The sequence below is a fragment of the Cherax quadricarinatus genome, chromosome 58 (genome assembly GCF_038502225.1).
Source record: "Cherax quadricarinatus isolate ZL_2023a chromosome 58, ASM3850222v1, whole genome shotgun sequence".
Lineage (NCBI taxonomy): Eukaryota > Metazoa > Arthropoda > Malacostraca > Decapoda > Parastacidae > Cherax > Cherax quadricarinatus.
In genome coordinates this window covers 12397678-12424825 of record NC_091349.1, presented here as the reverse complement: position 1 = coordinate 12424825, position 27148 = coordinate 12397678, and the positions used below count along the sequence as shown (strand labels likewise).

Here is a 27148-nt window from a genome sequence, read left to right as displayed (position 1 = left end):
GCTCCCGGCATTTTAGTCGCCTCATACGACACGCATGGCTTACGGAGGAAAGATTCTTTTCCACTTCCCCATGGACAATAGAAGAAATAAAAAAGAACAAGAGCTATTTAGAAAAAGGAGAAAAACCTAGATGTATGTATATATATATATGCATGTGCGTGTCTGTGAAGTGTGACCAAAGTGTAAGTAGGAGTAGCAAGATATCCCTGTTATCTTAGCGTGTTTATGAGACAGAAAAAGAAACCAGCAATCCTACCATCATGCAAAACAGTTACAGGTTTTTGTTTCACAGTCATCTGGCAGGACGGTAGTAAAAATTATAGAGGAATAAGCTTACTGAGTATACCAGGAAAAGTGTACGGTAGGGTTATAATTGAAAGAATTAGAGGTAAGACAGAATGTAGGATTGCGGATGAGCAAGGAGGTTTCAGAGTGGGTAGGGGATGTGTAGATCAAGTGTTTACATTGAAGCATATATGTGAACAGTATTTAGATAAAGGTAGGGAAGTTTTTATTGCATTTATGGATTTAGAAAAGGCATATGATAGAGTGGATAGAGGAGCAATGTGGCAGATGTTGCAAGTATATGGAATAGGTGGTAAGTTATTAAATGCTGTAAAGAGTTTTTATGAAGATAGTGAGGCTCAGGTTAGGGTGTGTAGAAGAGAGGGAGACTATTTCCCGGTAAAAGTAGGTCTTAGACAGGGATGTGTAATGTCACCATGGTTGTTTAATATATTTATAGATGGGGTTGTTAAGGAAGTAAATGCTAGGGTGTTTGGGAGAGGGGTGGGATTAAATTATGGGGAATCAAATTCAAAATGGGAATTGACAGTTACTTTTTGCTGATGATACTGTGCTTATGGGAGATTCTAAAGAAAAATTGCAAAGGTTAGTGGATGAGTTTGGGAATGTGTGTAAAGGTAGAAAGTTGAAAGTGAACATAGAAAAGAGTAAGGTGATGAGGGTGTCAAATGATTTAGATAAAGAAAAATTGGATATCAAATTGGGGAGGAGGAGTATGGAAGAAGTGAATGTTTTCAGATACTTGGGAGTTGACGTGTCGGCGGATGGATTTATGAAGGATGAGGTTAATCATAGAATTGATGAGGGAAAAAAGGTGAGTGGTGCGTTGAGGTATATGTGGAGTCAAAAAACGTTATCTATGGAGGCAAAGAAGGGAATGTATGAAAGTATAGTAGTACCAACACTCTTATATGGGTGTGAAGCTTGGGTGGTAAATGCAGCAGCGAGGAGACGGTTGGAGGCAGTGGAGATGTCCTGTTTAAGGGCAATGTGTGGTGTAAATATTATGCAGAAAATTCGGAGTGTGGAAATTAGGAGAAGGTGTGGAGTTAATAAAAGTATTAGTCAGAGGGCAGAAGAGGGGTTGTTGAGGTGGTTTGGTCATTTAGAGAGAATGGATCCAAGTAGAATGACATGGAAAGCATATAAATCTATAGGGGAAGGAAGGCGGGGTAGGGGTCGTCCTCGAAAGGGTTGGAGAGAGGGGGTAAAGGAGGTTTTGTGGGTAAGTGGCTTGGACTTCCAGCAAGCGTGCGTGAGCGTGTTAGATAGGAGTGAATGGAGACGAATGGTACTTGGGACCAGACGATCTGTTGGAGTGTGAGCAGGGTAATATTTAGTGAAGGGATTCAGGGAAACCGGTTATTTTCATATAGTCGGACTTGAGTCCTGGAAATGGGAAGTACAATGCCTGCACTTTAAAGGAGGGGTTTGGGATATTGGCAGTTTGGAGGGATATGTGTATCTTTATATGTGTATGCTTCTAGACTGTTGTATTCTGAGCACCTCTGCAAAAACAGTGATAATGTGCGAGTGTGGTGAAAGTGTTGAATGATGATGAAAGTATTTTCTTTTTGGGGATTTTCTTTCTTTTTTGGGTCACCCTGCCTCGGTGGGAGACGGCCGACTTGTTGGAAAAAAAAAATACAATAGAGTGGATAGGGGAGCAACGTGGCAGATGTTGCAGGTATGTGCAATAGGTGGCAAGTTACTAAATGCTGTAAAGAGTTTCTATGAGGATGTGAGGCTCAGGTTAGGTTGTGTAGAAGAGAGGGAGACTTCTTCCCGGTAAAAGTAGGTCTTAGACAGGGATGTGTAATGTCACCATGGTTATTTAATATATTTATAGATGGGGTTGTTGTAGGCAGTAGGTTGGTAGACAGCAACCGTCCAGGGAGGTACTACCACCCTGCCAAGCGTGTGTAAAACAGAAACCTGTAATTGTTTTACGTGATGGAAGGATTGCTGGTGTCTTTTTTCCATCTCATAAACATGCAAGATTTCAGGTATGTCTTGCTACTTCTACTTACACTTACGTCACACTACACATACATGTACAAGCATATATATATATACACACCCCTCTGGGTTTTCTGCTGTTTACTTTCTAGTTCTTGTTTATTTCCTACTTCCATGGGAAAGTGGAACAGAATTCTTCCTCCATAAGCCATGCGTGTTGTAAGAGGCAACTAAAATGCCGGGGGCAAGGGGACTAGTAACCCCTTCTCTTGTATAAATTACTAAATTTAAAAAGAGAAACTTTAGTTTTTCTTTTTGGGCCACCCTACCTCGGTGGGATACGGCCCGTTAAAAAAAAAAAAAAAGAAAAAAGATAGGGTTGTAAAAGAAGTAAATGCTAGGGTGTTTGGGAGAGGGGTGGGATTAAATTATTGGGAATCAAATGCAAAATGGGAATTGCCACCGTTACTTTTTGCTGATGATACTGTGCTTATGGGAGATTCTAAAGAGAAGTTGCAAAGTTTAGTGTACGAGTTTGGTAGTGTAAGGTAGAAAGTTGAAATTGAACATAGAAAAGAGTAAGGTGATTTTTTTTTTTCAACAAGTCGGCCGTCTCCCACCGAGGCAGGGTGACCCAAAGAGAAAGAAAATCCCCAAAAAGAAAATACTTTCATCATCATTCAACTCTTTCACCTCGCTCACACAATCACTGTTTTTGCAGATGTGCTCAGAACACAACAGTTTAGAATGCCTACAATGTTTATTCTGGACTATCTTTAAATTGGCATATTTTGTGTGTAAATTGGCACTTAATAGGGTACTTGAAATACTTAGATGGGCAGTTTCTTGTTCTCAATTGATAGATAGTAAGCCAACTAGCTAAGAATCTGGTCAAATGGAGCAATGCAATCCTCTTAAAAGGGAACTCAAACTGGGCAAAACCACTGATGTATAAATTACGCCGAGACCATTACCTTTGACCCTGTGCAATTTCATAAGTTTTCCATCAAATTTTCACTGCCTTCAGAAAAAGATTCTCTACTATTTCAGAATAAATAAATACATAAAAAAAAAAAATGGACACAGAGCCATATTAATTCTGGGGGTTTGGAGAGTGAAGGGGTTAAAATAAATTTAGGGGAGAATACTAGTTTCCAAATACCTGCTAATTTCTTGTCACATTCATCTTTGGTTATATTAATTGCCTGCTGTGCTTCTTCCTTCTGTTTTTCTTTGGATTTCAGCTCTTCCTGAAGTTGGATGATTTCTTGAGATAACTTGGTGATAGTATTTTCAGCCTCTTTAACAGCCTGGAAATTTAATATTCAGGTATATGATAAACATTAGGTCCTTCACATGGTTTCTCAACACCTCAAACTCAACATTACATCTTGTAGGAAAATTTTTATAACACACTAGCCATTTCTCAAGACAGGGTAACCCAATGAAAACATTCATATCATGAAGATAAAATTCATTCAGTGATCAGTTGCAGTTTTGTAATATCCCATCCCAATGAACAGCTATAGAGCTATTAGAGTAGGATTGTACTAGAACAAAAGCAATTTTAAAATAATTTTAGAAATGAAAAATTTATAAATCAGTCCTAAGCATGACTAATTAATAAAATGAGCAATTCAAAATGAAAATGAAAAAGAAAATTAAGGAATAGACTCAACATCATTTTCAGAGTTAAGTAACACTAATACGGGAGTTATGCATTTTTTAGTTATGTCTTCCACTCAATCATGGAGCATTTAATGGCTTTGAGAAAAATTTATCTTTAAAGAATTACTTACCTACTTAGTAAATGCACTACTTAAAAAAAAACACGTAAAGCTTACCTTGTCTTTATCAGAGTGTAGCTGTTCCAGTTCAAGCTTTCTACTGTCTGCCAGCTGCTCAGCTAACTCTACACGGGTAGTCAGCTTCTCTACCAAGGATTCTGCTGCACAAAGTTTTGTCTTCAGTCCTAATACCTGAAAGAAAACATCATATTTTAACATATCTGCTGCTCCCCACTTAGTGACACCCACAGAAGTAATGACATTCATTATTTGTTTCTTTTAGGTCATATAAACAGAACATAGGTGTTACAATTCATGCAACACTCATGGAAATACATTCTCAAATGGCTTTCAGTGTGCTGGCTCCATACTTTTCACCTCCAAGAACCATGAGCGTCTGACTTAAAACATTCATATATGGCTGCTGGATGCTCAAGTTCACACCATTCAAAAACCTTTCACAGAATCCTCACCAACCTTCCTTGAATGTCCCTTACACCTTCCATTGATCCCATTTTTATTTTTTTCTTTAACACGTCGGCCATCTCCCACCTAGGCAGGGTGACCCAAAAAGAAAGAAAATCCCCGAAAAGAAAATACTTTTATCATCATTAAACACTTTCATCTCACTCATACATAATCACTGTTTTTGCAGAGGTGCCCAGAACACAACAGTTTAAAAGCATATACATATAAAGACACAACATATCCCTCCAAGCTGCCAATATCCCAAACCCCTTCTTTAAAGTACAGGCATTGTACTTCCCATTTCCAGGACTCAAGTCCAGCTATACAAAAATAACCGGCTTCCCTGAATCCCTTCACTAAATATTACCCTGCTCACACTCCAACAGATTGTCAGGTCCCAAATACCATTTATCTCCATTCACTCCTACCTAACACACTCACGCACGCTTGCTGAAAGTCCAGGCCCCTCACCCACAAAACCTCCTTTGCCCCCTCCTTCCAACTTTTTCGAAGACGTCCCCCATCCCGCCTTCCTTCCCCTACAGATTTATACGCTCTCCATGTCATTCTACTCTGATCCATTTTCTCTAAATGTCCAAACCACCTCAGAAACCCCTCTTCATCCCTCTGACTAATACTTTTATTAACTCCACACCTTCTAATTTCCACACTCTGAATTTTCTGCATAGTATTTACACCACACATTGCCCTTAGACAGGACATCTCCACTGCCTCCAACCGCCTCCTCGCTGCAGCATATACAACCCAAGCTTCACACCCATATAGGAGTGTTGGTACTACTATACTTTCATACATTCCCTTCTTTGCCTCCCTAGATAACTTTTTTTTGTCTCCACATATGCCTCAACGCACCACTAGTCTTTTTTTCTTTCATCAATTCTGTGACTACCTCATCCTTCATAAATCCATCCGCTGACACGTCAACTCCCAAATATCTGAAAACATTCACATCTTGTGGGCAAGCGTGCGTTAGCGTGTTCGACAGGAGTGAATGGAGACGAATGGTACTTGGGACCTGACGATCTGTTGGAGTGTGAGCAGGGTAATATTTAGTGAAGGGATTCAGGGAAACCGGTTATTTTCATATAGTCGGACTTGAGTCCTGGAAATGGGAAGTACAGTGCCTGCACTTTAAAGGAGGAGTTTGGGATATTGGCAGTTTGGAGGGATATGTTGTGTATCTTTATATGTGTATGCTTCTAAACTGTTGTATTCTGAGCACCTCTGCAAAAACAGTGATAATGTGTGAGTGTGGTGAAAGTGTTGAATGATGATGAAAGTATTTTCTTTTTGGGGATTTTCTTTCTTTTTTGGGTCACCCTGCCTCGGTGGGAGACAGCAGACTTGTTGAAAAAAAAAAAAATTCACTTCTTCCATACTCCTTCCCAATTTGATATCCAATTTTTCTTTATCCAAATCATTTGATACCCTCATCACCTTACCCTTTTCTATGTTCACTTTCAACTTTCTACCTTTACACACACTCAAACTCGTCCACTGAGCTAAGCAATTTTTCTTTAGTATCTCCCATAAGCACAGTATCATCAGTAAAAAGTAACTCAATTCCCATTTTGTATTTGATTCCCCATAATTTAATCTCGCCCCTCTCCTGAACACCCTAGCATTTCCTTCTTTTACAACCTCATGTATAAATATATTAAACAACCATGGTGACATTACACATCCCTGTCTAAGACCTACTTTTACTGGGAAGTAGTCTCCCTCTCTTCTACACACCCTAACCTGAGCCTCACTATCCTCATAAAAACTCTTTACAGCATTTAATAACTTACCACCTATTCCATATACTTGCAACATCTGCCACATTGCTCCTCTATCCACTATCATATGCCTTTTCTAAATCCATAAATGCAATAAAAACTTCCCTATCTTTATCTAAATACTGTTCACATATATGCTTCAATGTAAACACCTGATCTACACATCCCCTACCCACTCTGAAACCTCCTTGCTCATCCACAATCCTACATTCTGTCTTACCTCTAATTCTTTCAATTATAACCCTACCGTACACTTTTCCTGGTATACTCAGTAAGCTTATTCCTCTATAATTTTTACAGTCTCTTTTGTCCCCTTTCCCTTTATATAAAGGGACTATACATGCTGTCCGCCAATCCCTAGGTACCTTCCCCTCTTTCATACATTTATTGAAAAGTACCAACCACTCCAACACTATATCCCCCCCTGCTTTTAACATTTCTGTCATGATCCCATCAGTTCCAGCTGCTTTACCCCCTTTCATTTTACGTAATGCCTCACGTACCTCCCCCACACTTACATTCTGCTCTTCTTCACTCCTAAAAGATGGTATACCTCCCTGACCAGTGCATGAAATTACTGCCTCTGTTTCTTCCTTAACATTTAAAAGTTCCTCAAAATATTCTCGCCATCTACCCAATACCTCCATCTCCCCATCTACTAACTCCCCTACTCTGTTTTTAACTGACAAATCCATATTTTCCCTAGGCTTTCTTAACTTGTTTAACTCACTCCAAAATTTTTTCTTATTTTCATTAAAATTTCTTGACAGTGCCTCTCCCACTCTATCATCTGCTCTCCTTTTGCACTCTCTCACCACTCTCTTTACCTTTCTTTTACTCTCCATATACTCTGCTCTTCTTATAACACTTCTGCTTTGTAAAAACCTCTCATAAGCTACCTTTTTCTCTTTTATCACACCCTTTACTTCATCATTCCACCAATCACTCCTCCTGCCCCCACCCTCCTATAACCACAAACTTCTGCCCCACATTCTAATACTGCATTTTTAAAACTATTCCAACCCTCTTCAACCCCCCCACTACTCATCTTTGCACTAGCCCACCTTTCTGCCAATAGTCGCTTATATCTCGCCCGAACTTCCTCCTCCCTTAGTTTATACACTTTCACCTCCCTCTTACTTGTTGTTGCCACCTTCCTCTTTTCCCATCTACCTCTTACTCTAACTGTAGCTACAACTAAATAATGATCCGATATATCAGCTGCCCCTCTATAAACATGTACATCCTGGAGCCTACCCATCAACCTTTTATCCACCAATACATAATCTAATAAACTACTTTATATATATATATATATTTAAGCATAGTAATCTAAATGTAGGTAGTAGGTTGGTAGACAGCAGCTACCCAGGGAGGTACTACCATCCTGCCAAGCGAGTGTACAACGTAAGCCTGTAATTGTTTTCGATGATGGTATGACTGCTGGTGACTTTTTTTCTGTCTCAGCCCCTTCTCCTGCATATATTACTAAATTTAAAAGAAGAAACTTTCATTTTTTTCTCTTGGGCCACCCCAACTCAGTGGGATACGGCCGATGCATTGAAAGTTGTAGCAATCTAAATTTAGTAGTACAGTATATCTTAAGCACAATACTTAGCTAATGCCAATAACAGCAATTACAGTAAATACTCAATGTAGTGGACCTTGTTATAAAAGACTTTAGAAATGAGAAAAATTACTAGGTAAATTTGTACTCTTAACTTCTTTATTTTCAATGTTTATTATAGTATATCTGTCAACTGTGCATAATACTATATTAAGTATACAGCAGAGTACTTAAATTCTTATTTTTGGTTATTTATTAACAGAGTTCTGTCCATTATATAAAGTTTACTGTATACTTCACCCTTTCAGGGTCCACAGGCCCTCTCAGACTTGTTCTCAGGGTCCCCCAAATTTAAAAAAAAAAAATTCCCGATCATAATGACACCGAAAGTATGAAATTTGATGGAAAACTTACGGAATTATGCTCTCGCGAAGTTAGCAGTCTCGACGATGTTTACGCATTGGCGATTTTGTCCACTTTGAGCCCTATTTTCGGTCAATTCCAATGTACTAGTCGACAAAAGTAACTTTTGCTGGAACTCCATTTTTTCTATCGAATGAATACAAGAAACCACCAATTTACCGATTTCAACTATCCAATACAGTGGTCAGAATTTAGCAATTTTGCCAATTTCACACAAATTTCAAAAGATGCCAATTTCCAAATAGGGTTCAGAATAAACAAGAAAGACATTCCTGGCACTAAAATAACATTTCCTCTGTTCATTAGTCACGTCCCCACGCCCCTCTTACATTCTTTTGCTTTCCATTTTGAATTTTTATTCTCACAAAAAATAGAAGATTTACTGTTATGCAAACTACTGCATTAGTGTAGAAATGGTATAAATAATACCGGCGCACTTGTGAAAGAATATTAGACTCACCAGTTGACGTGTATTGGACGCTTAGGACGATTTGTTTACTTTTGAACTTTGGTAAAAATCGAACATTTCTGCTACTTTGAGCTCAATTTCAAGGTACTTTTCTTTGTAAAACCAGTCAAAATCATCTCAATTTCTGTAATATGTCTTCCATTCTATACATTGAGACCAGGAAAACTAGAATACAACAATAAATACCATATGAAAATACAGTGCAAAGTCACTGTTTTAATCCTAAAACACGGTCAAAGTTTTTTTTTTCTCATTACGCACTGTGTGCTGCAGGATTTTTTTTTATACTGCGCACACTGACCACATAGACCCATTCTTTCATATGTAGGCCTACCAACTTTCTCTCACTAGATTTGAAGGAGCTAGAATTTATGAGTACTAGTACGTCATGGACCCTACTGCGTAAGCCGTATACCAGTACGTCCGAAACCCTGAAAGGGTTAATATTAATGAAGTTTTCAATAAAAATGAATGGCCTTCAATATCCATGAGTTTTGATTATCCAACTTTCTTTTAACCCTTTGAGGGTCGACAGGCCCTCTCCGAAACTCGTTCTCAGGGTCGGCCAAATTTCAAAAAAAAAAAAATTATTTTTTCTTATGAAAAAATAGAGTATTTTTTTCTAAACATTATAGGCTAAACAAAAAAATTTTAACGTCAATACTTACCGAGATATGGAGGTGTGAAATTTGCCAAAATTGAACAACGTATGGTAACATCGCCGACTGCCGTCACCCGGTATTTTTCTATTTACTTTTTTATGTACTATTTTCAATTTTTTTTCAATTTTTCTTTTTCTGAGTAACTTTTATGGCCTCTGAGGCCAACATGATCAGTATTTTGTAAGTTATTTCTTTTTCAATACTACACAATAAGGGCGTAAACACTGTTGTCATTATTTTGTTTACAGAAAATATTTACACAAACAAACAATATGAAATGTTGTTTATTACTATTTTTCTATATTTTATATACACATATACAGTCACAGGACATGTTTCTAGAAGTTCTGCAGCCTGTGGAACTCTTTGAAACATGGTGTCATGCACAGTGGAGTTTTGCACTCCTCACACATAAAACGAGTGTCTCTGCGTTGTCGTGGGCGTTTTTTTGTATGTGAACAGACGTAACACCTCTTCTGAGCCTTTTTCTTCAAAGCAGTAGCAGGCAGTTTTACCAGGAAGTGATCACCATGCTTCAGACGAGCAGGTAGTTGTTGATAATTTGGTGGGCGGTCAATTGCAGGTGCATTTCCTTGGTACTTGAATACTATTTGTCTGATGACAGACAAACAGAATTCGCCGTACTGTGGTTTGTTTCTGGTGCTCATCTTATACATATTATAAGCATTGAGCATGGAAATGTCCAGAAGATGGAAAAACAGTTTGATGTACCACTTATAACTCTTGCGAACACAATCAGCAAACCCAATCTGCATGTCACATTTGTCCACTGAACGCATGTTGAAGGTGTAATCAATCACAGCTGCAGGTTTTAGAATGGGTTCATTTCTCTCTCTATGCTGCCTGCCACTGTCTGCCATTTCATTAGGGTGAATTGATGACAACAGTGTGACATCTCGTTTGTCATGCCACCGAAATGCCATGATGTCATTGGCAGCAAACGCCTGCACCTCACCTCTGCGAGTGCCAGCATCAAACCTGGGCATATGTTTTCGATTTGCACGCACTGTGCCACACACATCTGTCATGTTCACTCGCAAAAAATCACTGAGTGAGGGGCTTGTGTACCAGTTATCTGTATATAATATATGCCCCTTACCAAGGTATGGTTCTATCATTGTTCGAACCACATCACCTGAGATGCCCAATAACTTCCTGGTATTTTGCAATGTATAACTTCCAGTGTACACAATAATATCCAATACCAGACCACTGTAACAATCACAAAGCACAAACAACTTTATACCAAAGCGTTTCCTCTTGCTTGGTATGTACTGCTTGAAAGAGTCTTCCTTTGAACAGAATCAAAGACTCATCAATTACAAGCTTCCTGAAGGGATAAAAATGAGTACTGAATTTCTGTTTCAGATACACAAACACATTCCTAATCTTATATAACCTGTCAGTTCTGTCAGGCCTGGTTTTATCTGAGAAGTGAAGCATACGTAACATTAGCACAAATCGATTCACTGGCATTATATCACTGAAACCTGGTGTTGCAATCAGGGGATCTGTTGACCAGTATGATTTCACTTTGTGCTTATACACATGTGGCATAAGCATTATTGTGGCAAAGAAAAGATACATCTCAGCCACAGTTGCCTCCTTCCATTGGTGTAGACGTGATTTTGGTGAAAGTATTGTGTTTGCCATGGTGTACTCGTAGTATGTGTTGCTTTCCATGACAATACTTTTCATCAGTGGTTCGTCAAAGAATAACTCGAAACATTCCAGTTCAGTGGCATTGTTCCCAAGTGCACAAGATGGCCGTATTCCACTTTGGCTGCCATCAAACTGGTGGGGATTTGGAACAAAATTGACAGCTTCCTGCCAATCCCAGGTGCGGTCTGCTGGTGGGTACTGGACAATGACAGGTGGTTGTGGTTGTGGAGGTTGTGGTTGTGGGGGTTGTGGTTGTGGAGGTTGTGGTTGTGGGGGTTGTGGTTGTGGAGGTTGTGGTTGTGGGGGTTGTGGTTGTGGAGGTTGTGGTTGTGGAGGCTGGTGTGGTGGGGGAGTGGGGGATGGTGGCCTTTGTTCTAGATCAGCTGAGGCAGCGGCGTGGCTGGCAGCGTGGGTGGCAGCATGGCCCACTGCTGGTGCCTCACCGCCGGCACCACTACCACCACGCACATTTTCCATCCCAATTGCAACAGTATCTTCGTCATTTTCACTGTCTGTTCCTGTTGTACAGCCACGGGATGTACTCCGAGATACACTCCTTCCCCTTGGTATAACATATGGCACACTTCCAGAGCGCATATATCGTCGTATATACTGACGCTTCACTGGGGAATATTGCACTTCACTATCACTACTGGAACTAGTTTGAAGAGCTTGTAGTTCATATTCACTATCACTATCATCACCCATGCTCTCATCTGAGTCTGGGATTTGGGAAAATAGAAGTTTCCTCTTGGGTTCTGGAACAACTGAACGTGAACACGAGGGCCCAGCACCAGAGGTGGAAGGCTGAGGGTCGTCTGGGTTTTCTTCACTATTACCGATATTATGGTCATTAGTTTCGGTCAAAACCTCACTAAAACCACGAAACTCATCTTCACTGGCACTTCCATCACTATTAGAACTGTCACTGGGGAACAAAAGTGTCCCAATTCGCCGAGGAGTGAGGAGCTTCTTACCGCGAGGCATGGTGGACATTGTTTACTAAGAGGGCATTCCCACAATGCACCACTGGGTCCCAGATTTTTTTTCTACCGCGCACACTGACCACGCAGACCCATTCTCTCACACCTAGGCCTATCAGCCTTTTCGCGCGAGATTTGAGGCCGCTAGAATTTATGCGTACTAGTACGTCAAAAACCCCTACGCGTAAGACGTACTAGTACGACGAAAACCCTCAAAGGGTTAAGGGCAACCAGCCATTAGACTATTATTCAACGATTTTCTGGCTCAATGGCTGTCCCGTGTCCAAATTTCCTTTTATTATGGACATCCTTTTTTGTGAATACCAACGTTAACCAGATTAGAATGATACATTAAAGATATGGTCTAGGAAACAAAACTAGCCCAAATCTAAAGCAAAATGTTACTTAAATTTTATTTTGCATTATTTGCAGTTCGTTTCACAGAACCTCTAGGAACGAACCCCAGCATATTTGCAAAGGCAGCTGTGATAAAACATTAAATTCCTGATGAGAGAGGAAAACTATGCTTAATAATGTGGAAAGAAAAGATGGAAAAAAAAAATTCACCTGAGCAGCTGCCATTTCCTTGTCTTGGCGCAACTGAGTTAGAGTTTTAGCAGAGTCTTGGGCCGTCTTCTCTAACTTAGCAATCTCTGCCTCTAGCTGACTGCTACGATTCACAGCCACTTTGCAATCCTTATCCACTGATGCTATCTGAATACAGTAACACCATGTTAATAAATTATTTATACTTGATATTTTACTTTAAGGATATTGTTAAAAAAAATTAAGTAATAGAACCTGTCATATCTGATTAATAATACTTTTAACATTGTGAAAAGTGTGAAAGCACTCTGAAGGAAAACTGAAATAAAAGTAAAACAGATATTTACACCTTGTGACCTCAATCAGAAAACATCTTCAGCAAATACACGAAGGTAAGGGAGCCAGTATATATACGAGAGGAAGGCAGGGATAGGACAGAGGGAAGGAAAAAAGAAGGGGAGATAGTAGTGGTAGAAGTAATGCTGTTAGAAATAGTTGTAGTAGTATAATAGTAGTATTGTAGTACTAGTATTGTAGTAATAGTAGTGTAGTAGTAATAGTATTGTAGCAGTAGTATTAAGTAAGGGTATTAGTGGTAATGGCACTCCTCTTGTATATATACTGGCTCTCTCTAATGATTCAGCAAATAGTTGTATATTTTACAGGATGGAGCATTTATAATTATCTTAAAAAAAAAAAAATATGTTTTTGGGGATCTGAGGAATATAAACTTGTTTTCCCATGTATTAACTTCATTTTACACAATTTTTTATTTAGACGCTTAGACACTGCTTTCAAGAACGTGTAATGCTGTGTTAATCGATTGTCAACCATAATTATTTTCCAAGTAACACCGGCAAATTTGCTCTAACGAGAAAACAAGAAATCTGTAGCTTTGTTTCATATTCCCAATTATTGGGAATAAAGACTAATGGCAAAGGATAATGTAAATATAATGTTTTGGCCAAGGCTGGGTTTTATCAGATACACAGGAATGAACAAATACTCAGCCTCATTCCTGCATACTTTATGAAGCCCAGCATTGGGCAAATCTTTATATTAAAAGGATCCTCTGCTACTAGTGTCTTAATTTCCACTTGTCAGCTTTTACCACTGTCAACCTTCCCATTTAGTACTCTCACACAGGCAACAACCATATTAAAATCCTTCTTTACTGTTATATAACCACACTAAACACAATCTAGTACTCATTTCATATTTCCTCATTCCCAAAATATCCATCCGACCCTAAATGTACCCATTTAACAATGTTACTAAGTACTACTAACCTGAGCCAGTGCTTTATCTAAAGATGCCTGAAGTGTGTTTTGGGTATTGCGAGACAAGGTTTCCTGCTGCTGGAGTTTGGTCTGCAAATCACATATCTGACGTTCTGTAGGTGAAAATAATTACATACGTATAGGGTAATTTTTTTTGTAATTACAAAGGAACAAATACACTTTGGCATGGAAAAACATGAAAAATGATCACAGCAAGAGAACACATGATGGAAAGTGAATGTCCATAAGTCCCAGGGATGTTAGAAAGTGCCTCTCCTGTGTTGGCATAATGCATATGTAAGATAAATTAACAATTTGCTTGAGCACACTATAAACATTTCAAAGTAGATGTGATGAGAAAACATGAGCCTACAAGCCAGCTTCTCCAACAAATTGAAAGTTAAGAGGAGAGTACAGAAGCTGAAACTTCACTTATTATAGTCATAGGGAACCTCTAAACTAATATGGGGAGATGCTCACAGGGCCTTGGGAAGAAGAAAGCAATCATGTTTGATCCAAGGTAGCTCCAACCCCCATATTAAGTGCTTCTTCAGCATCAAGGTACTCCCCTAGAAGGGTTCACACACATCTTAGAGAATACTCACCCATACCCATCATGTCATTCTGTGCTCTGGTAATGTCAGCACTGAGCTCCCTCTCACGTTCTTTGAACTTGTCTTCTTGGTTTTTGCGTGCAGCTTCACTGTTGTGCCTTTGACACTCCAATTCACTCTGAATTGCTCGGAGGCGCTGCTCAGTTTTCACCAACTATAAGAATTTATGCAAAATTATACAAAAGCAAATACTTGCTGTGTCAGAAATCAATAACAAATTTGCAGCACATCATGTATTAACCAAATTTTGTTAAAGCATGAACATATTACTAAAAGCATGCAGAAACACTAGATTCATAATTAGCATAATGCTCAAAACTGCCTCCAATGCATTACACTGAAGAACTCAAGGAATACTGACACCAAGATTAAAGCATATCAATGAAACTTAATTTAAGCAAGGAGGAGCTAAAGTATCATCACAATTTTATTTTTTACCAAACATCCTGCACCTTCAAAATCAACTTAAAATAACAGGCAAGTTTCAGTGGTTAAATTGTGCTTTTATACCTCCTTTACTTTCAGTGTTTATTGAAACATAACTGTAAATTGTGTGTACAGTACTATATTAAAGCTTACATAGTGGCTTAGGGTAATGTGTGGTGTGAATGGTATGCAGAGAATTCATAGAATTCTCCTGTAGAAAATACTAAAAACGTGAAGAAAAAATTTATAAAACTGGGATGCCTGGGATGATTGCTAATGTTATAAATGAGAAGTTGGATGTCCTAGCTCTAAGCAAAACAAAGCTGAAGGGGGTAGGTGAATTTCAGTGGTCAGGAGTATCAGAGCTAGAGCTAAGGAAGGGACAGCAATGAAGTTGAAGGATGAGTTATGGAAAAAGAGGGAATATAAATGTGTAAATTCAAGGATCATGTGGATTAAAATAAGGGTTGGATGCAAAAAGTGGGTCATAATAAGTATGCATGCACCTCAAGAAGACAGGAGTGTAGAGAGAGAGAGAGATTTTGGGGGATGTTCAGAGTGTGTGTAAGAACTTCAGAACCAAGTGAGCGAGTAATTGTGGTAGGGGACCTAAATGCTAAAGTAAGAGAAACATTTAAAGAGGGTGTGGCAGGTAGGTTTGGAGTGCCAGGAGTAAATAATAATGGGGGCCCCTGTGATTGAACTTTGCATAGAAAGAGGTGTGGTTATAGGTAATACATATTTTAAGAAAAAGAGGATAAATAAGTATACAATATATGATGCAGGACGTAATGACAGTAGTTTGTTGGACTACATATTGGTAGATAAAAGACTGCTGGGTAGACTTCAAGATGTACATATTTATAGAGGGGCCACAGATATATCAGATCACTTTCTAGTTGTAGCTACAGCAAGAGTAAAAGGTAGATGGGATACAAGGAAAATGGAAGCAGCATTTAAGAGGTGAAGGTTTATAAGCTAAAGGAGGAGACAGTTAGGGTAAGATATAAACAACTATTGGAGGATAGATGGGCTAGTGAGAGTATAGGCAATGGGGTTGATGATGTATGGGGTAGGTTTAAAAATGTAGTGTTTAGAGTGTTCAGCAAAAGTTTGTGGTCACAGGAAAGTGGGTGTGGGAGGGAAGAAGAGTGACTGGTGCAATGATGATGTAAAGAGAGCAGTAAGAAAGAAAAGTTAGCATATGAGAGGTTTTTACAAAGTATAAGTGATGCAAGGAGGGAGGGGTATATGGAGAGGAAAAGAGAGGTTAAGAGAATGGTGAAGCAATGTAAAAAGAGCAAATAAAATAGTGGGTGAGATGTTATCAACAAATTTTGTTGAAAATCAATTTTTGAGTGAGATTAATATGCTGAGGAAGCCTAAGGAACAAATGGATTTGATTGTTACAAACAGGAGAGGAAAGTTATTAAATGAGAGTTAGAGGTATCAGGGAGATGGAGGGAATATTTAGAGGAACTTAAATGGCGATGAAGATAGGGAAGCTGTGATTTCATGTAGAGGGCAAGGAGGAATAACATCTTGTAGGAGTGAGGAGGAGCGAGTTGTGAGTGTGGGGAGAAGTTCGCGAAGCAGAGGGTAGAATGAAAGGGAGGTAAAGCAGCTAGGATTGATAGGATAGACAGAAATGTTAAGAAAAGGTGGGGATATAGTTTTGGAGTGTCTAGTGCTTCTATTTAATAAATGTATGGAAGAAGGTAAGGTACCTAGGGATTGGAAGAGAGCATGCAGTTCCTTTGTATAAAGGCAAAGGTGTCTGTTGAGTACACCTGGTATGGATGATAGTAGTGTTATTATTGAAAGAATTAAGAGTAAGGCAAAGTAAGATAGCATATAAACAAGGAGGTTTTAGGAAGGGTAAAGGGTGTGTAGGCCAAGTGTTTACAGTGAAACATATAGGTGAACAGTATTTAGATAAGGGTAGAGAGGTTATTGTGGCATTTATTGATTTGGAAAAGGCGTATGAGAGGGTGGATAGGGGGGCAATGTGGCGCAGATGTTACAAATGTATGGAATAGGAGATAGATTATTGAATGCACTGAAAAGTTTTTACAAGGATAATGAGGCTCAGGTTAGAGTATGTATGAGAGATGGAGATTATTTCCCAGTAAAAGTAGGCCTTAGACAAGGATGTGTGATGTCACCATGGTTGTTCAATATATTTATAGATGGGGTTGTAAGAGAAGTGAATGCGAGGGTGTTGGCAAGAGGTTTGGAGTTAAAACACAGTCAAAGTGGGAGTTGTCACAGTTGCTCTTTGCTGATGACACTGCTTTTTGGGAGATTCTAAAGAGAAGTTGCAGAGGTTGGTGGACGAGTTTGGTACGGTATGTAAAAGGAAACAGTGAATAGTATAAGAAAGAGTAAAATTATGAGGATAACGAAAAAAAATAGGTAACGAAAGAATGGACATCAGACTGGAGGGAGAGAGTATGGAGGAGGTGAATGTATTCAGATATTTAGGAGGGGACATGTCAGCAGATGGGTCTATGAAAGACAAGGTGAATCATAGAATTGAGGGGAAAAAGGTGAGTGGTGCACTGAGGAGTCTGTGGAGACAAAGAACTTTGTCCATGGAAGCAAAGAGGCAAATGCATGAGAGCATAGTTATAACAATGCTCTTGTGGGTGTGAAGCATGGGTGGTGAATGTTGCAACAAGGAGAAGGCTGGAGGCTGTGGAGATCTCGTCTAAGGGCAATGTGTGGTATGAATATAATGCAGAGAATTCGTGTTTGGAAATTAGGAGGAGGTGCAGGAGTACCAAAACTATTATCCAGAGGGCTGAGGAGGGGTTGTTGAGGTGGTTCGGACATGTAGAGGCTAGAAGAAAATAGAATGACTTCGAGAGTGCATAAATCTGTAGTGGAGGGAAGGCAGGGTAGAGGTCAGCCTTGGAAAGGTTGGAGGGAGGGGGTAAAGGAAGTTTTGTGTGCGAGGGGCTTGGACTTTCAGCAAGCATGCGTGAACGTGTTAGACAGGAGCCAATGGAGACAAATGGTTTTTAGGACTTTACGTGCTGTTGGAGTATGAGCAGAGTAATATTTATGAAGGGATTCAGGGAAACCGGCAGGCCGGACTGAAGTCCTGGAGATGGGAAGTACAGTGCCTGCACTCTGAAGGAGGGGAGTTAATGTTGCAGTTTTATAAATGTAGTGCAAGCGCACCTCTGGCAAGACAGTGATGGAGTGAATGATGGGAGATTCTTTTTTGGGCCACCCTACCTGAGTGGGAAATGGCCAATGTGTTAAAAAAAAAAAATCGTAGTTTGGAGATTAGGAGGTATAGGGTTACAAGAAGTATTATCCAGAGGGGTGAGGAGGGTTCTTGAGATGGTTGGTTATTTAGAGAGGATGGAGCAAAGTAAGATGACCTGGAGGCTGTATAAATCTATAGTGCACAGAATGCAGATTAGGGACTGTCCTAGGAAAGGTTGAAGGGAGGGGAGTAGTGGAAGTTTTGTTTGTGAGGGCTTTTTACATCCAACAGATATGTGGTTTTTATGACTTGATATACTGTTGGAGTGTGTGCAAGATACCATTCAGAAGTGATAATTCTTCATGCAATAGCAACAAATACAGATTCTTCCACTTATTACAAGGTAGATAGCAAGTCCTAAATACTCCTAACCGAAAAATACAAAAAACATTTAAGCTATCCACTAGAAACAAGAACCTAGAACATAAGGAGTGCTTTACTACTATTATACTGGCCAGAAATTTCAACTTCAAATTTCTCATTATTACTATAGTCCCACTTCCATGATTACCACCACCACCTAATAAATATGCCAACAATTTACTATTAACCCACAATTTGGAGAGAAAACTTTAGACAGTGTTTGGGTCTGTCCTCAACTATTACTAATACATACAGTAATTTAATAAAGACACAAAATACCTTCCCAGCTGCTGCTTCCTCATTGGATTTTAACATGGACAGCTGCTCATTTGCTGCTTTAATATTTTTTTCTCTAGTAGAAAGATCAGCATTGGCTTTATCTAATGTTGCTCGTAGCGTAGTTACCTCCTGTTGTAATTTACTTGTGTCAGGCAAAGCTGAGCTTGATGACTTAAGCCCTTTCAAGAAAAAAAAAAAAAAACTTTAGCTATATTAACAGCCAACATAAATATTCACTAACAAATAATCAGCATTCAACAGCAAGACATACAAGTTGTTGAACAAGTTTTTATTGGGTCAACATTTTGCTGTGTAAAGCTTTGCATAGTAAAACACTGTCCCAATAAAAGTTTGTTATGTGACTGATGTATGTCTTATACAGTACTTATCAGCAATGTGCCTTTTCATCCGTTCTTAACAAAATTTAATTCTAAGTGGGATAGCAACTTTAAGTAAAGCTGCAATGACAATAATATATGCAAGAAGATCTATCACCCCAAATATTCTTCCACGACTGACAAGGTGTTAACCACCTGAGGAAAATTATTACTATCATGGCAAACCAAGATTACATAACATCTTAAATTTAATAAAAATAATAATAAAAATAATAATAAAAATAATAATAATAATAATAATTATATGTGGCAGATGTTGCAAGTGTATGGTGTAGGAGGTAGGTTACTGAAAGCAGTGAAGAGTTTTTACGAGGATAGTGAGGCTCAAGTTAGAGTATGTAGGAAAGAGGGAAATTTTTTCCCAGTAAAAGTAGGCCTTAGACAAGGATGTGTGATGTCACCGTGGTTGTTTAATATATTTATAGATGGGGTTGTAAGAGAAGTAAATGCGAGGGTCTTGGCAAGAGGCGTGGAGTTAAAAGATAAAGAATCACACACAAAGTGGGAGTTGTCACAGCTGCTCTTTGCTGATGACACTGTGCTCTTGGGAGATTCTGAAGAGAAGTTGCAGAGATTGGTGGATGAATTTGGTAGGGTGTGCAAAAGAAGAAAATTAAAGGTGAATACAGGAAAGAGTAAGGTTATGAGGATAACAAAAAGATTAGGTGATGAAAGATTGAATATCAGATTGGAGGGAGAGAGTATGGAGGAGGTGAACGTATTCAGATATTTGGGAGTGGACGTGTCAGCGGATGGGTCTATGAAAGATGAGGTGAATCATAGAATTGATGAGGGAAAAAGAGTGAGTGGTGCACTTAGGAGTCTGTGGAGACAAAGAACTTTGTCCTTGGAGGCAAAGAGGGGAATGTATGAGAGTATAGTTTTACCAACGCTCTTATATGGGTGTGAAGCGTGGGTGATGAATGTTGCAGCGAGGAGAAGGCTGGAGGCAGTGGAGATGTCGTGTCTGAGGGCAATGTGTGGTGTGAATATAATGCAGAGAATTCGTAGTTTGGAAGTTAGGAGGAGGTGCGGGATTACCAAAACTGTTGTCCAGAGGGCGGAGGAAGGGTTGTTGAGGTGGTTCGGGCATGTAGAGAGAATGGAGCGATACAGAATGACTTCAAGAGTGTATCAGTCTGTAGTGGAAGGAAGGCGGGGTAGGGGTCGGCCTAGGAAGGGTTGGAGGGAGGGGGTAAAGGAGCTTTTGTGTGCGAGGGGCTTGGACTTCCAGCAGGCATGCGTGAGCGTGTTTGATAGGAGTGAATGGAGACAAATGGTTTTTAATACTTGACGTGCTGTTGGAGTGTGAGCAAAGTAACATTTATGAAGGGATTCAGGGAAACCGGCAGGCCGGACTTGAGTCCTGGAGATGGGAAGTACAGTGCCTGCACTCTGAAGGAGGGGTGTTAATGTTGCAGTTTAAAAACTGTAGTGTAAAGCACCCTTCTGGCAAGACAGTGATGGAGTGAATGATGGTGAAAGTTTTTCTTTTTCGGGCCACCCTGCCTTGGTGGGAATCGGCCAGTGTGATAATAAAAAAAATAAAAAAAATAATTATATGTAGTAGGTTGGTAGACAGCAACCACCCAGGGAAGTACTACCGTCCTGCCAGATGACTGTGAAACAGAAACCTGTAACTGTTTTGCATGATGGTAGGATTGCTGGTTTCTTTTTTCTGTCTCAAACACGCTAAATAACAGGGATATCTTGCTACTCCTACTAACACTTTGGTCACACTTCACAGACACACACATGCATATATATATATATACATACATCTAGGTTTTTCTCTTTTTTCTAAATAGCTCTTGTTCCTCTTTATTTCTTCTATTGTCCATGGGGAAGTGGAAAAGAATCTTTCCTCCGTAAGCCATGCGTGTCGTATGAGGCGACTAAAATGCCAGGAGCAATGAGCTAGTAACCCCTTCTCCTGTAGACATTTACTAAAAAAAGAGAAGAAAAACTTTATAAAACTGGGATGCTTAAATGTGCGTGGATGTAGTGCGGATGACAAGAAACAGATGATTGCTGATGGTATGAATGAAAAGAAGTTGGATGTCCTGGCCCTAAGCGAAACAAAGCTGAAGGGGTTAGGGGAGTTTCGGTGGGGGGAAATAAATGGGATTAAATCTGGAGTATCTGAGAGAGTTAGAGCAAAGGAAGGGGTAGCAGTAATGTTGAATGATCAGTTATGGAAGGAGAAAAGAGAATATGAATGTGTAAATTCAAGAATTATGTGGATTAAAGTAAAGGTTGGATGCGAGAAGTGGGTCATAATAAGCGTGTATGCACCTGGAGAAGAGAGGAATGCAGAGGAGAGAGAGAGATTTTGGGAGATGTTAAGTGAATGTATAGGAGCCTTTGAACCAAGTGAGAGAGTAATTGTGGTAGGGGATCTGAATGCTAATAGGAGAAACTTTTAGAGAAGGTGTGGTCGGTAAGTTTGGGGTGCCAGGTGTAAATGATAATGGGAGCCCTTTGCTTGAACTTTGTATAGAAAGGGGTTTAGTTATAGGTAATACATATTTTAAGAAAAAGAGGATAAATAAGTATACAAGATATGATGTAGAGCGAAATGACAGTAGTTTGTTGGATTATGTATTGGTAGATAAAAGACTGTTGAGTAGACTTAAGGATGTACATGTTTATAGAGGGGCCACAGATATATCAGATCACTTTCTAGTTGTAGCTACACTGAGAGTAAAAGGTAGATGGGATACAAGGAGAATAGAAGCATCAGGGAAGAGAGAGGTGAAGGTTTATAAACTAAAAGAGGAGGCAGTTAGGGTAAGATATAAACAGCTATTGGAGGATAGATGGGCTAACGAGAGCATAGGCAATGGGGTCGAAGAGGTATGGGGTAGGTTTAAAAACGTAGTGTAAGAGTGTTCAGCAGAAGTTTGTGGTTACAGGAAAGTGGGTGTGGGAGGGAAGAGGAGAGATTGGTGGAATGATGATGTGAAGAGAGTAGTAAGGGAGAAAAAGTTATCATATGAAGTTTTTACAAAGTAGAAGTGATGAAAGGAGGGAAGAGTATATGGAGAAAAAGAGAGGTTAAGAGAGTGGTGAAGCAATGTAAAAAGAGAGCAAATGAGAGTGGGGGTGAGATGTTATCAACAAATTTTGTTGAAAATAAGAAAAAGTTTTGGAGTGAGATTAACAAGTTAAGAAAGCCTAGAGAACAAATGGATTTGTCAGTTAAAAATAGGAGAGGAGAGTTATTAAATGGAGAGTTAGAGGTATTGGGAAGATGGAGGGAATATTTTGAGGAATTGTTAAATGTTGATGAAGATAGGGAAGCTGTGATTTCGTGTATAAGGCAAGGAGGAACATCATCTTGTAGGAGTGAGGAAGAGCCAGTTGTGAGTGTGGGGGAAGTTCGTGGGGCAGTAGGTAAAATGAAAGGGGGTAAGGCAGCCGGGATTGATGGGATAAAGATAGAAATGTTAAAAGCAGGTGGGGATATAGTTTTGGAGTGGTTGGTGCAATTATTTAATAAATGTATGGAAGAGGGTAAGGTACCTAGGGATTGGCAGAGAGCATGCATAGTTCTTTTGTATAAAGGCAAAGGGGATAAAAGAGAGTGCAAAAATTATAGGGGGATAAGTCTGTGCCTGCACTCTGAAGGAGGGGTGTTAATGTTGCAGTTTAAAAACTGTAGTGTAAAGCACCCTTCTGGCAAGACAGTGATGGAGTGAATGATGGTGAATGTTTTTCTTTTTCGGGCCACCCTGCCTTGGTGGGAATCGGCCAGTGTGATAAAAAAAAATATAGTAGGTTGGTAGACAGCAACCACCCAGGGAAGTACTACCGTCCTGCCAAGCGAGTGTAAAACGAAAGCCTGTAATTGTTTTACATGATGGTAGGATTGCTGGTGTCTTTTGTCTGTCTCATAAATATGCAAGATTACAGGTATGTCTTGCTACTTCTACTTACACTTAGGTCACACTACACATACATGTACACGTTTATTTATACACACTCATCTGAGTTTTCTTTGATTTTATCTTAATAGTTCTTGGTCTTATTACTTTTCCTTTTATATCCATGGGGAAGTGGAATAAGAATCTTTCCTCCGTAAGCCATGCGTGTTGTAAAAATCAACTAAAATGCCGGGAACAATGGGTTAGTAACCCCTTTTCCTGTAGAGAGTACTAAAAAGAATAAGAAGAAGAAAATTGTCAAAGTGGGAAGTCTGAATGTGCGTGGATGTTGTGCAAATGATAAGAAAGAGATGATTGTGGATGTTATGAATGAGAAGAAGCTGGATGTCCTGGCTTTAAGTGAAACAAAGCTGAAGAGGGTGGGAGAGTTTCAATGGAGAGGAATAAATGGGATTAGGTCAGGGGTTTCAAATAGAGTTAGAGCTAAAGAAGGAGTAGCAATAATGTTGAAGGATAAGCTATGGCAGGAAAAGAGGGACTATAAATGTATAAATTCAAGGATTATGTGGAGTAAAATAATAATTGTATGTGAAAACTGGGTTATAGTAAGCGTGTATGCACCTGGAGAAGAGAGAAGTGTAGAGGAGAGAGATTTTGGGAAATGTTGAGTGAATGCGTGGGGAGTTTTGAATCAAGTGTGTGTAATGGTGGTTGGGGATTTCAATGCTAAAGTGGGTAAAAATGTTATGGAGGTAGTAGTAGGTAAATTTGGGGTGCCAGGGGTAAATGTAAATGGGGAGCCTTTAATTGAGCTATGTGTAGAAAGAGATTTGGTAATAAGTAATACATATTTTATGAAAAAGTGGATAAATAAATATACAAGGTATGATGTAGCACGTAATGAAAGTAGTTTTAGATTATGTATTGGTGGATAAAAGGTTGATGGGTAGGCTCCAGGATGTACATGTTTATAGAGGGGCAACTGATATATCGGATCATTATTTAGTTGTAGCTACAGTTAGAGTAAGAGGTAGATGGGAAAAGAGGAAGGTGGCAACAAGTAAGAGGGAGGTAAAAGTGTATAAACTAAGGGAGGAGGAAGTTCGGGTGAGACATAAGCGACTATTGGCAGAAAGGTGGGCTAGTGCAAAGATGAGTAGTGGGGGGGGGGGAGTTGAAGAGGGTTGGAATAGTTTTAAAAATGCAGTATTAGAATGTGGGGCAGAAGTTTGTGGTTATAGGAGGGTGGGGGCAGGAGGAAAGAGGAGTGATTGGTGGAATGATGAAGTAAAGGGTGTGATAAAAGAGAAAAAGGTAGCTTATGAGAGGTTTTTACAAAGCAGAAGTGTTATAAGAAGAGCAGAATATATGGAGAGTAAAAGAAAGGTAAAGAGTGGTGAGAGTGCAAAAGGAGAGCAGATGACAGAGTGGGAGAGGCACTGTCAAGAAATTTTAATGAAAATAAGAAAAAATATTGGAGTGAGTTAAACAAGTTAAGAAAGCCTAGGGAAAGTATGGATTTATCAGTTAAAAACAGTAGGGGAGTCAGTAGATGGGGAGAGGGAGTAATTAGGTAGATGGCGAGAATATTTTGAGGAACTTTTAAATGTTGAGGAAGAAAGGGAGGCGGTAATTTCATGCACTGGCCAGGGAGGTATACCATCTTTTAGGAGTGAAGAAGAGCAGAATGTAAGTGTGGGGGAGGTACGTGAGGCATTACGTAGAATGAAAGAGGGTAAAGCAGCTAGAACTGATGGGATCATGACAGAAATGTTAAAAGCAGGGGGGGATATAGTGTTGGAGTGGTTGGTACTCTTGTTTAATAAATGTATGAAAGAGGGGAAGGTACCTAGGGATTGGTGGAAAGCATGTATAGTTCCTTTATATAAAGGTAAGGGGGACAGAAGAGATTGTAAAAATTATAGAGGAATAAGTTTACTGAGTATACCAGGAAAAGTGTACGGTAGGGTTATAATTGAAAGAATTAGAGGCAAGACAGAATGTAGGATGGCGGATGAGCAAGGAGGTTTCAGAGTGGGTAGGGGATGTGTAGATCAAGTGTTTACATTGAAGCATATATGTGAACAGTATTTAGATAAAGGTAGGAAAGTTTTTATAGCATTTATGGATTTAGAAAAGGCATATGATAGAGTGGATAGAGGAGCAATGTGGCAGATGTTACAAGTATATGTATGGAATAGGTGTTAAGTTATTAAATGCTGTAAAGAGTTTTTATGAGGATAGTGAGGCTCAGGTTAGGGTGTGTAGAAGAGAGAGACTACTTCCCGGTAAAAGTAGGTCTTGGATAGGTATGTGTAATGTCACCATGGTTGTTTAATATATTTATAGATGAGGTTGTAAAAGAAGTAAATGCTAGGGTGTTCGGGAGAGGGGTGGGATTAAATTTTGGGGAATCAAATTCAAAATGGGAATTGACACAGTTACTTTTTGCTGATGATACTGTGCTTATGGGAGATTCTAAAGAAAAATTGCAAAGGTTAGTGGATGAGTTTGGGAATGTGTGTAAAGGTAGAAAGTTGAAAGTGAACATAGAAAAGAGTAAAATGATGAGGGTATCAAATGATTTAGATAAAGAAAAATTGGATATCAAATTTGGGAGGAGAAGTATGGAAGAAGTGAATGTTTTCAGATACTTGGGAGTTGACGTGTCGGCGGATGGATTTATGAAGGATGAGGTTAATCATAGAATTGATGAAGGAAAAAAGGCGAGTGGTGCGTTGAGGTATATGTGGAGTCAAAAAACGTTATCTATGGAGGCAAAGAAGGGAATGTATGAAAGTATAGTAGTACTAATACTCTTATATGGATGTGAAGCTTGGGTGGTAAATGCAGCAGCAAGGAGATGGTTGGAGGCAGTGGAGATGTCCTGTCTAAGGGCAATGTGTGGTGTAAATATTATGCAGAAAATTCGGAGTGTGGAAATTAGGAAAAGGTGTGGAGTTAATAAAAGTATTAGTCAGAGGGCAGAAGAGGGGGTTGTTGAGGTGGTTTGGTCATTTAGAGAGAATGGATCAAAGTAGAATGACATGGAAAGCATATAAATCTATAGGGGAAGGAAGGCGGGGTAGGGGTCGTCCTCGAAAGGGTTGGAGAGGGGGTAAAGGAGGTTTTGTGGGCAAGGGGCTTGGACTTCCAGCAAGCGTGCGTGAGCGTGTTAGATAGGAGTGAATGGAGACGAATGGTACTTGGGACCTGACGATCTGTTGGAGTGTGAGCAGGGTAATATTTAGTGAAGGGATTCAGGGAAACCGGTTATTTTCATATAGTCGGACTTGAGTCCTGGAAATGGGAAGTACAGTGCCTGCACTTTAAAGGAGGGGTTTGGGATATTGGCAGTTTGGAGGGATATGTTGTGTATCTTTATACGTATATGCTTCTAAACTGTTGTATCCTGAGCACCTCTGCAAAAACAGTGATAATGTGGGAGTGTGGTGAAAGTGTTGAATGATGATGAAAATATTTTTTCTTTTTTTGGGGGGGTCACCCTGCCTCGGTGGGAAACGGCTGACTTGTTGAAAAAAAAAATAATAATAATAATAATAAAAATTTACTTCCATAATTTACCCCTGGGTGACAAGGGCATATAAGAAGTAAAAAGTGATTTGTGGCAGAAGAGGCCTATTACAATCAATGGAGAGAAGTTCCTCATTTCACAACTCCTGTGCCCTCATGACACAGGTAAGGTGCAAGTATGCTACCACAGTGAGGCATGTTCAAATGCATATGATGCCTTGTTCAAACTATTGAAAGCTTGTAATCCTATACAAGTATTACCAAGTAAACAAGCAATTAATATACATTTAAAAGCCTAGCAGGGAAGCAGCTGGTAGCTATCACTGATTTTGAGGGGTGGGGGCTATTTTTTTTTTTTTCCTAATTACCCGAAGTAAATTTCCTCCAAGATATTAGCCAAAGAAGAAAAGCCTCTAAGCTACATTGTACAGCTTT

The 27148-nt window shown here is 39.4% G+C and overlaps 1 protein-coding gene and 1 long non-coding RNA gene across 8 annotated transcripts in view; one reads left to right on the top strand and one right to left on the bottom strand.

Moving 5' to 3' along the window:
* The window catches only part of LOC128697976 (centromere protein F), a 266000-nt gene that overhangs the window by 204605 nt on the left and 34247 nt on the right, over positions 1 to 27148 (bottom strand). For all 7 annotated transcript variants that reach the window (XR_011393629.1, XM_070097610.1, XM_070097611.1 and 4 more), the window contains exons 8-13: positions 18895 to 19073; positions 14541 to 14703; positions 13945 to 14048; positions 12677 to 12823; positions 4110 to 4244; positions 3428 to 3575 (exon numbers count right to left, since the gene is read on the bottom strand). Coding sequence is in view for 6 of the 7 variants with exons in the window: in XM_070097610.1 (XP_069953711.1) it covers positions 3428 to 3575; positions 4110 to 4244; positions 12677 to 12823; positions 13945 to 14048; positions 14541 to 14703; positions 18895 to 19073 (876 nt within the window). In the remaining variant the exon portion in view is untranslated. The remainder of the gene's footprint in view (positions 1 to 3427; positions 3576 to 4109; positions 4245 to 12676; positions 12824 to 13944; positions 14049 to 14540; positions 14704 to 18894; positions 19074 to 27148) is intronic.
* LOC138854423 (uncharacterized) overlaps positions 1 to 27148 on the top strand; it is a 147889-nt gene that overhangs the window by 101412 nt on the left and 19329 nt on the right. The gene's annotated exons all lie outside the window — the stretch shown is intronic.